General features: G+C 43.3%; 3 protein-coding genes across 3 annotated transcripts; 1 reads left to right on the forward strand and 2 right to left on the reverse strand.

The window, feature by feature from the left end:
* Positions 1-2,840: 2,840 nt before the first annotated feature.
* Positions 2,841-5,818, reverse strand: camk2n2a (calcium/calmodulin-dependent protein kinase II inhibitor 2a). Its single transcript, XM_040170341.2, has 2 exons — positions 5,311-5,818; positions 2,841-4,738 (listed from the first exon to the last, which is right to left on the reverse strand). Exons 1-2 carry the CDS (start codon positions 5,477-5,479, stop codon positions 4,668-4,670), a joined length of 240 nt encoding a protein of 79 aa, XP_040026275.1. The 5' UTR covers positions 5,480-5,818; the 3' UTR covers positions 2,841-4,667.
* A 5,562-nt stretch (positions 5,819-11,380) lies between these two features.
* mul2 (mitochondrial E3 ubiquitin protein ligase 2) lies at positions 11,381-14,348 on the reverse strand. Its single transcript, XM_040170337.2, has 6 exons — positions 14,196-14,348; positions 13,348-13,492; positions 13,066-13,153; positions 12,868-12,988; positions 12,548-12,779; positions 11,381-12,409 (listed from the first exon to the last, which is right to left on the reverse strand). Exons 2-6 carry the CDS (start codon positions 13,462-13,464, stop codon positions 11,906-11,908), a joined length of 1,062 nt encoding a protein of 353 aa, XP_040026271.2. The 5' UTR covers positions 13,465-13,492; positions 14,196-14,348; the 3' UTR covers positions 11,381-11,905.
* On the forward strand, positions 14,248-18,473 carry alg3 (ALG3 alpha-1,3- mannosyltransferase). The gene is made up of 9 exons (XM_078098935.1): positions 14,248-14,551; positions 15,368-15,467; positions 15,560-15,707; positions 15,891-16,051; positions 16,215-16,335; positions 16,448-16,653; positions 17,216-17,291; positions 17,451-17,596; positions 17,702-18,473. Exons 1-9 carry the CDS (start codon positions 14,371-14,373, stop codon positions 17,880-17,882), a joined length of 1,320 nt encoding a protein of 439 aa, XP_077955061.1. The 5' UTR covers positions 14,248-14,370; the 3' UTR covers positions 17,883-18,473.
* Positions 18,474-18,496: the final 23 nt, after the last annotated feature.

The raw sequence follows: 18,496 nt of genomic DNA on the forward strand, positions 1-18,496 counted from the left end.
CTGTATGTGTTTGTGTTAAACTGTGTCACGACACACCACTAATGACTTTTTTTTACGCTATTGAACTGCAGCTGCACTCAAAGCATCCTCGGATTCTCGAAGGGAACTTCTGGTTTCCTCCAACCATGGTCCTAATGTTGTGGTTTACTTCTGTTTTACTAGCAAATGAATGTATTGACATCTGAGAATGTAGAAATGTAGAAAAAAGAGAAAAAGAAATAGTGGGGTGTTATTCTTGGAAGATGAAACTCTCTCTGTGAGTGAGCCCCAATGACTCGCTCAAGGCCACTTGCTCTGCACTGCGCGGTTACCGCCGCTCGCGGCGACCCGTCTGATCCGGTCTTGGCGGTAGCGCCGCAACCGCCCTCCTGTTCCCCCTCAGGTAAACACCGTCGCCTCTCTCAGCGTTTTTTTTTTTCTTCTTCTATTGTCGTCCCTGTTACTGCTGTTGGCTCCGTTAGATCCAATAGCTGGCTCAGACGTCGCCATGCTGAGACCCCTCAGAGGCCATGCGAGTGCCCCGAGGGGTCTCAGAGCTGACGTGCACCTATGAAGCAAGCTGCTGCAGCGCGGCAAAGATAAGATTGAGAAACCGCCGGCTATCTTTTGTCGGGTGGAAACCAATCTGCATCGGCTGTTGTGTGCACATGGAAAACCAACTGCCTCTGCTTTAAACTGGTCTGTATATCTGCCCAAATCCCTTGGGGCAACGCAATGGCATAATATACTGTATGGCTGGCTTATGTAACTGGAGGAGGAATATTAATGGATGTCCGCTCAGGATGGGCCGAAAGTGGAATCAGATCAAAGCTCTTTGTTCTCACTGCACATGCTCAGTCTGACCCGAGAGAGTTGCTTTGAGCCGCGCGTGTTCATGTATGTGAGAGAGAACAGCACCGCGGCACTTAACTTAACCGACTCGCCGCTTTGGCTTCTCTGTTTTGCAGAATGCGTGTTGACCGCAGCCCATCGACCAGGTCAGGACACAAGACTCACAAAGTCCTCGGGTTGCATCTATTCCTCCAGCTCACAGTCAAATGACCTCTGACGCTGTGACGTGCAAAACTGAGACTGAGTGTTATTAGAGGAACATATCTCATTAGTTTTTTCAGGTCAGAAATCCTGCATTAGAATTAAAAAAAAAATGCTTTTAGATTTTGATGGTCAAGGTGTCTCAAAAACCAAACCTTTTTTGCCATAACTCAAGAATTCCTATGGTCTTAATGGCCCAAATGACTGATACGATACATTTTAGAACTTTACTGTTTAGTGGAGACAATTATTCGGCGGTAATTTAAGATTTTATACTTAAAAAATGTGTTATCCTTTAAGCCGGTTGCCAGGACACATCTCACATTTCAGACTGTAAACATACCATAGGCCCTTTGAGCCTGAACGAAATGTGACGTTGTCAAATTACAAATTAGCATACAAAAAAAGAAGAACACTGAAGGGTTAGCATGCTGCATATTGGTAGAAGGCGACGATTGAATTACTTTTAAAGTAACATGTTCACAGTGACACTCGCGATGCGAGAGAGCCGTGGCGCAGACATGACACAATCCAATATACGCTGTCATTCACGTTCCTGCCTACCAGCGCAGTCCATTACTGTGAAAAGTGTAGTTGTCCGTGACCGTAGACGGCTACACACGCACGCACACAAAGGACACGGCACAACGTGATCAATATACGTGTTTATTCAGTGCAGTGCTCTCGTCATGCGGACAGTCAATAATCTCTCTGATGGGAAGTCGGTGGGCTACGTTGATGACGCTTTGTTGACGTTCTGTTATTAGAGTGAAGTGCAATTCAGTGTCCCATAAAGATAAGTATCAAAGCGTTGTTGTCAGAACGTCTGGCTTTTTATACGCGTTCTGATACTGATAATCGTCCGACACAATATCCTGACTGACAGAGCAGTGTGGTACATTCTGCAGTACACCTTTTCTCACACTGAGGTCTCTTGATGTAATGAACAGGTTATTCCTTTCCTTGGTACTTTGCTGCAGACAGCAAAGGGTGTTTGGAAAGATTGTGACGACGTTCATGTATTATGTAAAATAAAATAAAATTGCGAAAACAAAAACACAACAAGAGATACGTCCGCATTGTGTGTGTGTTTAGAATATGATAACAAATGGTTGTGATGCTGATTTTTTTTCCTGTGCTGCAGTTAGTTCATTTCCCACCACCCTGAATGCCTTTCATGCTTTCATACTCCTTTTTTTTGTTATTGAGAGTATATGGAAATGTGCAAGCAAAAAGCCAAAAGCGATAAATGGTTGAAATGTGCAGTTTCTGCCGCTGTGTGTGGCTAAACGACATAATGGAGGGAAACACTGTGATAAACCAGAGGACACGTTTCTTTTCTAAAAGGTTTTTGGTGAATTGTTGTATTTTCTGGTGTAACACCCAAGCCAGTGTTTACGTCACAGCTATAACCTACGAGTGAGACCCGATGTATGAGGACACTGGACATGTAGACTGTAAATGTCGATCGTGTGACCCCCCCCAGGGGTCCGCGGTTTAATGAATTCACTCGTGTAGGCTGACACAGAGCTGTTTAACAGATGGATCGCTGTTCCTTTCCTGCTCTTTAATTAAGGATCAGTATTTAATGTCACATCGCTACTGACTCCAAAAGATCCAAAAAATGAGATGATGTTTTCTGATGATGAAGCTACAGGTATGTTGTTTATTTAAAATAGTAATAGTCACTTAATTTAAATTTTCATAGACACTGTCCTATGTTGATTTTTTTCACGGAACTAGTTCGGCCTGTCTGTTAAATGTTATATTAAAATGTCTTAGGACAACAACCATAGCAGAGAATCACATTTACATGTTCTTTCACCATTTATTAATTCACCAAATACAGTGAAAATGGCATCATAATTTACAATGACTCATTCTTAGAATGTCATGACATTTTTGTCGCTTTTTTGCTTCATAAAACAATGTTTCAGTATGGAAAATATTAAGGTTTCATGCACGACAAACCATATCCAGTTTCTTTAAAATAATGGTACAAAATAATCAAAATTAAAAAACAAAAACTGTAGCCTAATGTCCAAAGTCGGTCAAATAACCACATGTTATTTGAAGATACTCGTAAACAGTGCAATGTACTCTAAAACTGCCATTTTCTAACGAATTCATCAACGAAGCTCAAGTCACAGTATACGATTTCTTAATAATAGTTTAACATTTATGTGTGCAAAAACCCCGGACACATTCAGTTAGTCTTTAAAAAACGCCCGTCCTCTGATATAGAATGAGACCAGTCGACCACAATCTCAGCTTCGCCTCCATGAAGCCCAGTCTCGCTCTGTATATCCTCTCTGAAGTAGAAATATTTTTTGTTGATGAATTGTAAGACGATAGACTAGCATATAATTTAAATAACAAATATTTAGATATAAAAATACAAATATGACTTTAGTTAAAAAGAAGCGTGCCAGGGTAAGAGTAGTGGCACCTACATTGGCACCGGAGTGAAAGTTCATGCAAATTGATGGAGAAAAAAAACGTATAGAAGACAGAAGACGAATATTTGCTAAATCAAAATACCCGAATTACAGAAAGAATTTTCCCCCCCAACAATTCCATGACTTCTCCTTAAAACATTTACTATTTTCTCCACATCTTTGCTGGCCTCTGTAGATATCAGAGCATTTGAAAATACAAAAAAAAAATAAGAAGAAGAACAGAGGGGTAAAAAGATATGTGCAGGTGTAAATCAGCTACATGAAGGTGTCAAGCCACACCTTTAACCACTGATGGGTAATGCAAGAAGAACAAGAAGAAGGAAGGTAGCCTGTGGTTCAGGTTTAATCTGTGGCCTACTGCTCTTTTTAAAGGCCAAGAGCAAACAAGGCTTCTACTACAGAAAATATTAACATTGCACCAACCTCGAATATATAGTTTTTACATGGGTCTCCTCTACTTAGCAGGCTCGAGAGTTTGGTCGGTCTGCTTTTAAAAAGCCATAGCAGCAACAGGAATGCATCGGAGCGGTGCTGAAAGGACAGCTCCCTTGAACGCACCGCCGCCGACCCGATCAACAAAGCAAAGCCTAAAAGGGGGGGAGGGGACGTGTGAGAGCTCAGCCTACCTACGCTACTGTACAACCTTATTGAAAACAGGGCCGGGATTGAGCATCAGCCTCCAGTTGCAGTATGTTTGTTGCCTACAGCGCTGCGGGGAAAAGGAAAACGAGAGATGGTCGTGGAGTAATGACAAGTTCATCCATCATTAAAGTCAGCGGAGGTTGAGCGGTGTCCGCCCACCTCAACATCTTGCTGCGCAGCAGGAGTCAAAAATCGGGATTTGGTTGGAGAATCGCCAGCAATCCCTTGAAAAACCGTGTTCTTTTCGAGAGTCCCCCCCCCTCCCCCCAATCGCTTTCTCTTTCTTCGTGGGTTCCTTTCAACGTGGGTCTTCACCTCCAGCCTCCTCCACCCCCCCCCCCCCCCCCCACACACACACCCCACCCGCCTCCTCCACCTTTTGCCCCCCCCCCCCCCTCTTGTCTCCTCTCGTCAGTCACACCATCCTTGCTTCGTGCCGTCGTTCTTCTCTCCCGCCATCCTCGAACATGCACAGCCGACAAGTGCTTCAAATCGGTGATCAAAAATAAAAAGTCTGCAAGGCATCGCTCACGTTTAAACGCCCGGTGAAGACTTGTCCGCCATCCCCTTCAGGACGTCGTCTATTCGGTCGTCCTCGATGACCACTGTCGAGAGAGAGAGGGGGGGGTGGGGGGGAGGGGGAGGGAGAGAGGTAAGGAAAGAGGACGGTTAATGAGACCGTGAAGGGGGAGAGACACGCGACGTCTCCACAGTGAGTCCGATGCGTATTGTGCGGTCGGTGGGTTATTATGGGGACTTTAGTGGAGAAGGGATTTGGCGCACTAAGTATCCAAAATCAATGAGAAAATGTGTGAGAGTAGTGAGACTGCAGGTGAATAAATAAATAAAGCACTATGGCAACAACAAAAAAGAAAAGACCTCGAGTGCGCGCACTTTGTCAAAACAACTAGTTCCCGGTAATGGCGACGAGCCAGGCGTTTCATCCTTGCGGTTTAGTAACCATTGTTTTTTTGGACAGCATGGGGCGTGTCCCGCTTGTCCACGTAAACCGTTTCATTCTGTAGTACATTTTCAAATATCAGAATTTTGTTTACATGCATTTGAACTACAATATACAGCCCCACAAAACGCTTTAGCCATTTTTCTATCACACAAATAATTCCGTGCATGAGGCACATGCCTCGTAACGCAACCCTTTGATTTCACCATCCTTTACCTCGCTTGGCTCGGCCGATCTGTCCGAGCTTCGGGGGTCTCTTGGCCTGCGACGCAGAGAAGAAGGCGCTCGTGTCCTGCAGTCCGCAGCTGTAGGACATCTGGTTGACCTCGCTATCTGCCCCGTAGCCGCTCATTTTACCCTCGTTGTATGGCAGCACTTCGGACATTGTGGCACGACGGGAAAAAAAAGGATCACCAACGCAAAGAAGAAGCAGACAAAAGTCTTGCTCGGGGACTTTTATGTTCTCAATAAAGCCGTATTTTCCCTTTTTTCTCTCTCTCTCTGCAGCGGTTGTTTGTTATTTGTCTCCTGGCGGGATCCTCTCGGAGCGCAACTCGATTTGGACTGGCGTCTGAGGTGCAGGTGTTGTTGTGGTCTCTCGGTGGTCTCTCGGTGGTCTCTTGGATGCGTTGCAGCTGCAGGGAGAGACGGCGGCGTGTGAGTGGGAGCGGGAGAGCTGCGCTCGCCTGTGTTGCTGGCTGATGTCTGGTGAGGGAAGTGGGAGATCCCGGGATCATAAAGGAAACCCAGGCAGAACGGTGAAGTCATCCATCCGGGTGTGTGTGTGTGTGTGTGTGTGTGTGTGTGTGTGTGTGTGTGTGTGTGTGTGTGTGTGTGTGTGTGTGCGGCGGGGGAACCCGATAGGTGGAAGCGCAAGAGCGACATCAGCAGGCGAGAGATGCAATTGGAGACTGAAGGACCCTCAGTGAGGCAGGTTTGGGGCTTGGATACGTTTTTCTTCAGGATATCTGGCGAGAATAAAGAATTACACAGACACGTATTGTGTGGCTGGTCAATTATAAGTATTGTATGTAGCCCCAGAGCACATTTCCCTCAATAATGTAATACAAGTTAATTAAAGGGAACTTCCAAACTAAACTTCCAAAATGACTTCCTTCTATGTGCTTCTTCAGCATTAAGTCCTGATCACTATCTCAGGTATTTATTTGCATATTCGTCATCCTAATTTCCAAAATGTAATTTATTTATGTGCAATTACCTTCTCAGTAGTTTACCTCAGTACTTCTTTATTTTTTTGTCAATTTAAATCTACAATTTACTAAACGTCAGCATCAGTGCAGCGTGCTGGCACTTATTCGATTTCTACTGTTTTTCATCCGCCATATGTCTTGGGAGCATCCCAAATTTTTCGAAATACTAAATCACCGTTTAAGGACCAGAGAAGCAAAGGAAAGCACATTAACATCATGAAGAAAACATGATGGAATTATATACATCATAGACAGAATAACGTAATAATATGATATTGTCCTGGTTACGTTTTCAGCAGCAGATATGTGAGGGGCTCTCTTCAGCACCACGGACAGAGCCACCGGCTTCAAACACCAGCTTTGTTTGAAATGACGTCATTCTTCCTTGACTTCTTTTTGTTGCAGTCCGTGTTGCAACAGCCGTCCTAGTAGCATATGGTGCCTCATAAAAACTAAAATAATGAGCTGACGAACTATTTTTGGAGCAAACGTGTTTTGACACCTCGGGCCAGCTGACCTATGCTAGAAACGTGTTATAACCGTTCCATCGAAGCAGTCTTCCTCTGTTTTAGCCGCCAGTCTGCATAGCGGACCGGGGAGATGGACCAGCTGACGCTGTTTGAGATCATTGTTGTTGGAATAGCTCCTGTATCTCCTACGGGGGCGAGATGTGTGGCGACTATGGAGCCAAAGCAAAGACGGCCGACCTGCCTGCCACAGAAACACGGCTCAAATGACCCCCTCTTAAACTCGTTGCTGATATATACCCCCAGGCATTATAAAAAGAAACAGATCTAAGTACATCCTTATCCAATTCCTCTTTCCCCCTCGTCTCTGCATCAGAGATTAGAAATCTGCCAATCTATCTAAATGTGTTTTGCCAGTGGTTGGACTCCCAAAGCTCCTCCTGCCCAATAAAGCGCCGCCTCCTGCTGTCACAAGCAGAGCAGTTGATTCATGCAGGGATTTCACATGATGTCCTCCGTCGGCGACCTGCTGACCCGCGTGGCACCAGGTGCAGATCCATGTTCATCATTTAGGAAAGAAAATGCTTGTGTTGGTTCTAACTGAAAGCCCTTTCCCCCCCTAATGATGCACCGCCTCCAACTTGATGCTGAGCCCAGTGCGCTTAAGTGCAACAACTCCTCGTTCGGTCTGCCTCGGTTTAGTTGAATTGATCTTTCTCAGTCCACATGCTGTGATTCCTCCTCCTCTGTTCCCTCCTTTCTCCTTCTCCATCCCAACATCTTTAGCAAACAGCCTTCAGGCTCACTCAATCAATCCCATCATCTCTGATGGGGCACCAACCCTTAAGAAATGTGTGTGTGTGTGTGTGTGTGTGTGTGTGTGTGCTCTTGAAGCATTGCCTCCAATTATAAATGAATCACTACGCTGAGTCACTCACTCTCCACATCTTTACCCTCAAGCAGACCATGGTGCTGCTGAACTTACACACACACACACACACACACACACACACACACACACACACACACACACACACACACACACACACACATGTGTGCTGTAAATACACACTATGCTCCTCCTTGAGGCACAAACGCTGAGGAAAAAAAATCCAAAGCCAGCATAGAGCTGAGAGCCATCAATTCCTTGTGTGTGCGTGTTTATGAGTGTGTGCAGGTGTGTACTTTCAGAAATGTTGTTATTATTATTAGTTATTAGGTTGAGCAATCAGGAACCAACTTGACGTGTTTACATTGCATTGAGCTATTGGCCCTGGAGTTCGGAACACACCTGTTGAACGCAATAATTCAAACATTGGTTGGTTAAATATTTGCTTCTTCAGCCGACAACTAAAACCCACGGTGTTCACAGACAGGAGATGTGAACGACTAATAAACCTCATCATAAAGGTTTATTCGCTTTTCATGCCTAAACATCCGCACCAATCTATGTCAGGCTGATACAACTAACAAACCAAAGGACTAAATAGAAAAAATATCTCCCTATTTCACAACCCATGACTGCCTCTCTTTAGGGAAGGAGCGCTTGGTTTGTTTATAAGGGAAGAAGCACACTACAGTGACACTACTGTCACAAAGTAGGTCACCTATCCCACGTCCCACTGGGTGACGGTGGTAATTGGCATCAGGGACTACGGCACGCTGTGATGTCTCTCTCTCTCTCCTGAGCATCTCCCCCTTCCCTGCTGCTGTCTGTTGAGCCTCTGCTGATGCCACGGTCCAAAAAGACCCGTCCGCCCAGCGCGCCCCGTCAGGAGCACGAGTACATAAGGTCATGGCGTGTCAGCATTTATCAAAACTCAGCTTTGCCTTTTTCTTTTTCACTATTGTTTGCTGAATACAACATTCATCTCCATCTTGCTGGGCTATCTTTTGATGCAAGAACAAATTCATACACACTTTCAATTTTACTATCGCATTTGGAATTTCGGGAAATACATATTAAACTGGGCCGAGTTCAGACGACTTCCCATTCGCTGTGGATGTTTCACAGCCCTTTCGTAGCATTCGCTTCCTCCAAAGGCCCATGTGAGATTATTACTGTTACTCCATTGCTGTGCCCTTTGGTGTTCTCCCAAATCCAAATCAAACGCCTCTGGTCCCCCCCCCCCTGCGGCCTCTGGGGTGTGCGAGTAATGGTCTGTTCCTTCAGAGACACAGCTGCCGTTCTGCTGCGAGAGCTCATGAAGCATTCGTACAAGTGAAGCCTCACTGACTGAGAGGATGTTCATAAGATCCTGTGTCTCCCACCTGCTCCTTTTTCACACCCACTCAGCCTGACCCCCACCCCCACTTCACCATAACCCCCCCCCCCCACACACACACACACACACACACACACACGCGCGTACATGTTCTTTCCTTTTCCGTTCAAAAGGGAACATCTGCCATTCTCCCTCTCGCCGCTCGTTAGAGGAGACGGAAATAGAAAGCCTGAGGAGTCACTCCGGACACCAGGTGGTGTCAACAAGTATTTGTGCCATTGGAGAAGTAAAACGATCCATCATGACTTCGCATCTTCAGAGACTTCAGTGAAACGATTGTATCGACTCGGACATAGACTCATTTTGCATTGTTTGTATTTGAACATTTTGCTTATTGATGGGGGCATCTCAATCTGTGAATATCTTTCCAACTTTAACTGAACTAGTTTACTAGTAAACTACTTTTCTCATAATTATGAGAATACATTTTCTTTAAATAACTGGATGGCTTCTAATAATGAGATAAGATGTCTTTTTTTTCTCTTTTTGGTGATGGCAAGGCGCTTCGATATCAAAGAACTCAATTAAAGGAGTTATTGCAATTTACAGTTTCTAACATTGGTGTTTGGGAGAAACCATAACGCTCTGATGTGCTTTAGTCAGAAATGACTTTTTCTTTTTCAAGATGAGCTTTTCCTTCCTTGAGACAAGAATCTCTGCCTGCCTCTGGTCATGTTGTGAGTGCGCTCTTTATTCAGCTGTCTGTTAACGTGCCACTAATAAATGAGGAAAGATAAAGGAGTTCTTATTCATAGGTTAGAGAAAGCTAACAGGGATTTTATAGATACATTCACTAAATTAAGTTGTTAAATGTTTATCTTTATGCAAATCTATATGAAAAATATACTTGTAATGTCACTTTGAAAGATGTCAAAATAAAAACTTGTCATTTCCCAGATTTTCTTTTTTTTTTGGCAAGGGACAGATAACGTGTAGCTCTGTTGATGGATGATAAAATATCCTCTAGTTTATCTACTGAGCTCCTGTTTGCACAGATGGGGAAATTCATTCAGCTAAATCACTTCTCGGAAATGCGTTTTGGATTGTTGTGTTGATATTAAATGGTAAAGAACCATTGTTTCCTCAAAAGTTGACCTTTCATGGGCAAAAAAACATGTTTTCCATTTTATGACGATGCCTTTTTTCAAATCATCCTATTTGATTTTAAATGGTTTGTTTAATTCTGGGCGGAATTCTTCACAACAGCTGCTCTGTCCACTTGAGAAACACCTTCATTCCTTTTCCACCCTCAACATATTGTTTCTTTTGTGTGTTTTTTTTGTTTATTTTCTCTTTCGCTGCAGAATGGGACTGCAAAAAGATATATAATATTCTAAGCTTGTATGATTTTATTTGTTTGATGTGTTATTAACATACTATACTCAAACTTTGTTTAACGTACTATACCATGACTGTTGTATGACACCTAGACGCACTAGAGTTGCCATACTATCCTATGAATATTTTAAAAAATGTATTACTTGTATACTTTATATTTATTGTAGTTATTTATGACTTTTTCAAAATACTAAATTATGGCTTTTTATTGCCGTGGCTTTTAAAAGAATTCTACATTCGTGTACTCAGATCTTTTCATAAATCAGAACCTCTTTATGAATTTTGCGATGAGTTTTCCCAACACACAATACTGACTTGTAATGACTTTAACATGCCAGACTTTGACTATTTTTACTTGTATTACTTCACTTATCTATGAATTTTATCAACATCAATGTTTTGTTCATATATTAAACTATGACTTATGATTTTGGAAGCAAAAATGTAACCCCCAGAAGTAAAAAGGCTATAAAGGGAGGACGGTGGACTCGTTTCCTGAGTGATTAGATTTCATCGCCTTGTAATTGTTACCAGTCTCTTTACTAAGAGAGTTAAGAGTTGATCTTGTGTTATCCACTGTCCTCATGTAGCCATCTAACCAATAACCCATGAGAAAGAAATAACGTTGAGGCAACTTTGAGGTGCAAAAATACTGAGATATTTACAGTTCTTTTCCATGTCCTCAGAGGTCTGTAAGTACTGACAGAGCTCATGAAATCATCGACAGCGAGGAAGATTTACAAGGTCATGTGTCTCCCACCTGCTTCACCCCCCCCCCTTCCCAACACACACACACACACACACATACACACACGTTGTTTACTTTCTGTGTCGATGAACTCTACCATAATCCCCTCATCTCCCGGCCGAAGGTTCACAAACTAGTGTTCTATTACAGCTCGCTTTCTAAAGCGAAGTGGGTAAGCAAATTAGCCAATTTATACATTGTCATAGCGATAGTAATCTAATTGCACTACACAAAATATTAAAAGTGTGATGATTTATTGAATTTGTTTCAACAAGCCAAAATTTGACCCACGTTGACTGTGGTGCATTAATTAACACTTCAGCCTCGTCCTGGAAATAAGGAATCGTTGCTTCAATAACTTGACACAGGTCCAGTCACATTGTTTTACTGAAAGTGGATGAAACAAAAGAGCTGCTCATTCTGACCACGCTCAAGTTATTTGGACGTCAATAACTATGGAAGCAGCCCCCCAATGACTAGAATAAGGCACAAAACAAACATTTAGGAAAGTGAATATATCCTAAATTGACAGCATTTTTTCTTATTTTCTAATCCACTGTTACTTCTCACATACAACTACAGAAACACGACCTCAGTGAAACAAAACGATTGCACAATGTTAAAAAAAACGTCATATTGCAGTAATGTTTTTTCAAAAAGTCACTGTTGCCCTTTTTGAGGGTTTAAGTGCAGCACTTCAGACCTTAAGGTGTAAAGCCAGTACAGTTTGTATGGTGGTGACATGTGATCACACGGCTGCCCTCAGACGTGGTAGAGAGGCACCACGCGGCTGATGCTTTGCCTACATATGGGGCATCGGCGGTGTGGAAAAGCCTGAAAGCAGCTGTGACAGCAGCACACGTGCCCGCAGTCCAACAGAATGCAGTTACGTGGCTGACTGAGGCAAATCACACAGGCATTTTCTAAAAGTTCCTCCGCCCCACCTTGAGGAGTATCGCGGCCGGCTGCTCTCGAGCCGTCGGCTTGCAGTCTCTCAAACTCCCTCCTCTCCTGCTCCCTCTCCCAGCGGACTTTCAGGTGAGAGTAGTAGCGCCGGCCCACCCAGGTGAGTACGGCCGCCCCCACCAAAGCCGAGCCGACGGCCAGCGCCTTCCACCAAAGAGCCGCGCTCTGTTGCTCCCCCAGCAAGGTGTCAAAGTCCGTGATGCTCAAAAAGTACTGTGAGCCATTTGAAGGGGGTCGGAGATTCAGCGTCCCGTCCACGTCCAGCATCAACTCCCCCACGCCAGTGAGAGTCGTGCCCACCTGGAAAAAAAAAGAGGGGAATATTTGTGAGATGCATCATTAAGTTTTTTGATCACATTTTCTCTGTGTGTTATCAAAAAGAGTTCTAGATATGAGTTACATGAGTTAGCAACCGAAGCATCTCATCTAACAGCTTACCTTGAGCATTTCCTCGGTCTCCAGTTGCCCTTTGAGCTTCTCCCCGCTGAGGTATTGTCCTATGATGTCCCCTAAGCCATAATTGACTTGGTGGAACTTCTCGTGGGTCGTCTCCATGTGAAGTCCGGAGGCCTGCAGAGGGCACAGGACCCTGACGGTGGTCTCATTTGATCCCACTAACACAAAGGGCACTTCGCTCACTCTATGGTGCAAGACTCTTTCACTGTCCGTCCTGCAACACGCAGAGGGACAAAACATGAGGCCTTTTTTAATAAGATAAAGGTAAAGAATATGTATTTTGATCCGGATGCAGTCCTCACCAAGTGCGGGAAAGGCTGTTCCACACCAGCCTGTGTTCTCGCAACAGGAATTTCTGCAACACTCCGACAAATTCCTTTTGGAAGTGGCTCGTAAGAGGTTCACCTGCTGGTTGCACAGCACCTACAGTGTAGATAAACAAGATTGTTTGTGTAAAAAATACTTTTGTCCGTTTCTAGAAACAGTGGCACCGTGTTTACCTTCAATGACAGCATACTGTAGACACGCCCCTGGAGTAACCTTCAAAATGTCTTGGAGTTTTCCATCTATAATGAAGTGTGGAGCTTCCTGACAACATAACAGACAGACTGTATGTATGCAATACATACTGCACTTGAAAGCTTGTTTACATGCATTCGCAATATTCCCGTTCCTCCCAATGGCTTGAACAGAAAACACAATGAAAACACAATTTGAATCCCAAAATATAACAATAAAACGTTCAGTAGGTTTATATTGATCACACAGGAAACATAACCAACATCAAGTTTATCGAGCGTCGTCCGGCTCTTCCTGTAGAAATAGTAACAGATTCCTGACAGGGCCAAGCTGGCCCCGAGACACACCGCCTCTGTGATGTTCACAGGAAATCCATCCATCCCCTCTGAGCCTCCCGTCACTGCAAACCTGTAGTAAGGCACAAATATATATATATATATATATATATATATATATATATATATATATATATATATATATATATACACATATGTAGAAATGACAACTCAATGCAGTGTAAAAGGTAACGTTGTATCTCAGTGATCTCGGCTAAACTGACTTGAGGTCATTATCAAAACTACTACTCAATTCTCGAAAATATGAGACAAACTGGGGCAAGACCTTGGGACACGTTATGTTAGCTGTTGTGGGACAGCACTTGCTGAAATAATAAATTACTTGAAATATAGACAAATATGCCATTTAAACACAACTGTATAGGTGGATTTGGTACAGTTGACAGCAATACTATTTTTTAATGGAGTCATTTATTATCAAACTACGCTAATTTTATATCTGAACAAAGCAGCAATAGAACCACAAATGGGCAACAATTCGGCCTTTGTCAATAGTGTCATTAAAACATACTACATTGTTTCTCCTGTGAGCGTAACACATGAAGTATTTCGGTGAGATTCATTTCTTAAATAGTTGTTTAGCTTTGTTGCTAGCAGCTAGCGTTAAGGCTTTTAGGAGGGGAAGTAGTGACCTTTAAACGTCTTCAAAACAACAAGAGCGCTATTCAATCATTGAATAACAGCACCTGATGTACAAAGGTACACATGATTTAACTATTAAGGACGACGAGATATAAATTAAGTTTTTTTTTTACCCGTCAGATATCTCGCAAGCTGCCCTCGCATTGACATTTTCGCTCGAACGAAGTTGTGATCCACGTCACGTGACATAGATGATGCGTACGTAGCGTGATTACGTTTCACTGCGCACGTCATTTCCGTCTCTCTCTCTCGCTCTCGACTACTACTGTCGCTTCATACGCCGCCGACATGGCAGGAGGTGTGCGGAAAAAGCCTGCGGGTTCCCCGTCCGCATTGTGGGGGAAACTTAACACTCTGTGGCAGGACAAACATATGGTGTTGTTTAAGAGCGAATACACGTTACTGGTCGTTTCAGTTTTGTGGTTCATGGAGATCGGGATCAATGTGTGGGTGATACAGAAAGTAGCATGTAAGTAGCTGCACGGCTAGCTAGCACGCTATGGTGATTTGTCATTGCTCTGGATGTGTCTGAACGCTAAGTAGCTAGCACTAGCAAACATACCAACTTACTCTGCCACCTGTCAAACGGAATTTTCTGCCCTCGCATGACCATATACAATCATCTGTCCGGTTCTAGTGTCGAAGGCATTTCTCATTTTTCAACAGCTGCCAGCAAACCTACTATTCCCCTAAAAACACTACTTTAAATGACAATATCTTGAATGTGAACTTCACATAGTTCCCCACTGACAACATATAACGTTACTTCTACTCTTAATTACGAGTATTTATGTCATAGTTTATTTTGACATTTATTTATTTCCTGATATATACAGAATATATACAATTGTTGTTTAACTTATCTTATTAATTGAGTTAATCAGTAATCGAATCCGTCCACAAATTGTGTATACTTTAAGAGCTTGAGTTAGTCTCGAGTTCTGTTGTCCCAACTATTAAATTCACAATCACATGAAAAGCAATCATAAAAACGTGGAAATGTTCACTGTTGTGAATGCTGGAGTGAGTCGATATTTGATATTCTCCACCTAAAAAGGATATTGTAGACACAAAATGACTAACTGATTAATCAACAAATCCCAATTTTTTTTTTTTTTTTTTTAATTGTCAAATAAGAATTTATAGGGCACAACTTGGGACCAAAGATGTTCATGGCAATTTGTCTTATTTTCTAAAAAATGTAAAGCCAAAGAGACCTAATGAATACAAAATGATCATGTTGGTGAACCCACAGCATTGACAGTAACAATGCTTTCTCTTGCAGACACCGAGATAGACTGGAAAGCCTACATGGATGAAGTAGAGGGAGTCATCAATGGGACTTACGACTACACCGAGCTTAAAGGAGACACCGGACCGTTGGTGTGAGTTAAAAAGTCTTTTATGATGTAGGTGTCTATCCCGTAGTTAGATATGTTTTTTCATTGCAGGATTAATCTGCACCTCATTGTTACAGGTACCCGGCTGGCTTTGTCTACATCTTCACTGCCCTCTACTACATTACCAGCCGTGGAGTAAACATCCGTCTGGCCCAGTACATATTTGCAGCTTTCTACCTCGTCACACTGCTGCTCGTCTTCAGGGTCTACCATCGCACTAAGAAGGTCAGTCTGTGGGACAAGAGCCTTTCATCACCAAACTCTATGGCTTGTGACCTATTTCTCTGTACTTTTTACTTTTAAACATGAATGTTTCTGCATGCTGCAATTCTCAATGTTTTTTTTGTTAAAATACCAATGAGTTTAATTCCATCATTATATGTGTTTTACTTCTTTGAATTTTTCCAGGTTCCTCCATACGTGTTCTTCTTTGTGTGCTGCGCTTCTTATCGGATACACTCAATCTTTGTGCTGCGCCTCTTTAACGATCCTGTGGCCATGATGCTGCTGTTTGCAGCTGTAAACCTCTTCATGGATGGACACTGGACTCTGGGCTGCTGCCTTTACAGGCAAGTGTAAACTCCTCAACAGCACAATGCAGGTTTACGTGTGTCTGCTTTCTGTGGAGGAACATGTATCGGGTGTCATATGTCCCTATGAGTCTTCATACATACAGTTATCAATGCGTTTCATAATGAAATAACATCCCCAATCTTCCTCTCTTTCTGACAGTTTAGCAGTGTCTGTGAAGATGAATGTGCTCCTTTTTGCTCCTGGACTACTTATGCTCCTCCTGTCCGAGTTTGGTCTTATCAGGACAATTCCCAAACTTTCTCTGTGTGCAGTCATACAGGTAAAAGATGACCTATGCCTTAAAAACAGTGATCGCTTAACTAGCTGCTTCGTTTTGTCTTTTTTACAACTAGCAAGCATCATCTATGAATTAATCTGTCTTAATATCGCAGCTTTTGCTAGCTCTGCCTTTCCTCCTGGAGAATCCGATGGGTTATATGAGCCGGGCGTTCGATCTCGGCCGTCAGTTCATGTTCAAGTGGACGGTCAACTGGCGGTTTCTGCCCGAATGGCTCTTCTTGAACCGGTACTTCCACTTGCTCCTGCTGGCCGTCCACCTGCTAACCCTGCTGCTCTTTGCCCTCCGCCGCTGGAAGAGGTAAGACAGACGTTTGGCTGTGCCGATGCCGAGCTCACCGGTGGTGTATCGAGTTTCACTTTAGCTGAAATTAATCAGGATTTAACGCCGGGCAGGTTTTTGGTCCACGACACCGCAGGTGGGGTCTCATTAAGTAGTTGATCTCATGGAGCCTGATATATATTTGGATGAAGCGTGAGGATCATTACAAAGTCGTTATAATCCATCATCTGGGATTAAATTGAGTGTTTTGGTTGCCGCCATAATGACTCTTAAACATGGTGTTATTACACAATGGAACAAGCTATTGTCGAAGAAACACAAATCTCACAGCACATCAAGTGACTTTTATATATAATAACAACTCTGGATTCGGCGTCAAAATGTGTATCATTGGTGGAAACCATTAAAGTCCTTTATAACAAGGATTTGCATTACACACCATTTTTATGTCATCAGTCACAGTTCTCCACAAAACCAACTTCTTACAGTTAAGGAAGGTGTTGATGTGCTCGATTGCTTATATTTCTGCCAGGGAAGTGGAATTACATTTCATCAAAGTAACATTTTTCCCTCTTACAAGGCCAGGAGAAAGCATCTTTGAACTCCTCAAGGAGCCAAGAAAGAGGAAAACACCAGCTCAGAAAATCCCTGTCGATCATATCCTCCTATAGACAAGCTAACATTGTGATGAACGCTATAACTCTTACAGCAAGATGCCAAATGAAAAGATGCTGTACGCGTATACATGAAACTGATCAAACTGGTCCTGTTTTTAGTTTTCCCCGGCTGTTGTACCGAACCTTAACAGAATATCACAGATGGTGCTGATTCTCTTCAGCTCTAACTTCATCGGCATGTGCTTCAGCCGTTCGCTGCACTACCAGTTCTACGTCTGGTACTTCCACACTCTGCCTTACCTGCTCTGGAGTGGAGGAGTCAAGAAGATGGCCCACCTGCTCAGGTGAGAGATCCTCTTAACTAAAAGTTATATTTTTATATATTATTAGTTTTTAGATCTGCAGCATCACCGAACCGTATCGCTATATTGTTTTCTGCTTTTGTTCAGGGTTCTTATCTTGGGTCTGATCGAGCTTTCGTGGAATACCTACCCGTCCACAGACAGCAGCTCAGCGGCCCTCCACGTCTGTCATCTCATCATCCTCCTCTGTCTGTGGCTGTCTCCGCCGCTGCCTTCCGACCCGGCAGAAACACAAGAACATCCACCCGTCAAGGACAAGCGCCAGTGAGCCTGATCGAGCCGGACGTCCTATTTGGGTTGAATCAGCTGCTGAACAGCCTCCATCTCCCTCCTCTCTTTGATCCTCACGCCGCTGCAGGGTGAGGTCTCTGGGAAGGACCGTTTTAGAAGTGAATATTAAGGAGCCATTTAATGCTTCGCATCTCAGCTCACAACTAAAAGTGAAGGAACATGTTGTGGGTGCGGTCAGGAGACGAATACCTTGCAGTTTAACGTATGAAAAGAGAAAGGAAATGGGGATTCTCAGGTTTCGCTTTCAGATATAAGGGTGGAGGGCTAAGAGGATATTGATTTGATGTAGAACTTGAATGTAGCACCAAAAGCTTTAAATGAGTTGCTATCAAGCCGCGACATGTTCACTTGTCACAATAGTTGTAGAACTCGTCAGTATAAAGCCGGCCATCTTTCCCAGTGGTTGTAGAATTTTACGCAGATGTGTAAAACTTGTCTGATTTGTTACATAATTTATTCATCTTCTGTTGCGAGGGGCTCACTTCACTCATCACCAAGTAAATTTATTAGGACGAATTGACAGTCGATTGAAACATGACATTTTATATTAAACAGAGAAGCCACCTAACTCTTAAGATGTTTTCTTCTTGT

This window comes from Gasterosteus aculeatus, chromosome 3 (genome assembly GCF_964276395.1).
Source record: "Gasterosteus aculeatus chromosome 3, fGasAcu3.hap1.1, whole genome shotgun sequence".
Lineage (NCBI taxonomy): Eukaryota > Metazoa > Chordata > Actinopteri > Perciformes > Gasterosteidae > Gasterosteus > Gasterosteus aculeatus.

Coding starts and splice junctions, on each gene's coding strand:
- mul2 (XM_040170337.2), bottom strand. CDS start 13,464: ATGGATGGATTTCCTGTGAACATCACAGAGGCGGTGTGTCTCGGGGCC. Junction 13,154..13,347: donor CGACGCTCGATAAACTTGAT/GTTGGTTATGTT, acceptor TTATGTTGTCAG/GAAGCTCCACACTTCATTAT. Junction 12,989..13,065: donor ACAGTATGCTGTCATTGAAG/GTAAACACGGTG, acceptor TCTACACTGTAG/GTGCTGTGCAACCAGCAGGT.
- alg3 (XM_078098935.1), top strand. CDS start 14,371: ATGGCAGGAGGTGTGCGGAAAAAGCCTGCGGGTTCCCCGTCCGCATTG. Junction 16,052..16,214: donor CTGGGCTGCTGCCTTTACAG/GCAAGTGTAAAC, acceptor TCTTTCTGACAG/TTTAGCAGTGTCTGTGAAGA. Junction 16,336..16,447: donor CTCTGTGTGCAGTCATACAG/GTAAAAGATGAC, acceptor TTAATATCGCAG/CTTTTGCTAGCTCTGCCTTT.
- camk2n2a (XM_040170341.2), bottom strand. CDS start 5,479: ATGTCCGAAGTGCTGCCATACAACGAGGGTAAAATGAGCGGCTACGGG. Junction 4,739..5,310: donor GATCGGCCGAGCCAAGCGAG/GTAAAGGATGGT, acceptor CTCTCTCGACAG/TGGTCATCGAGGACGACCGA.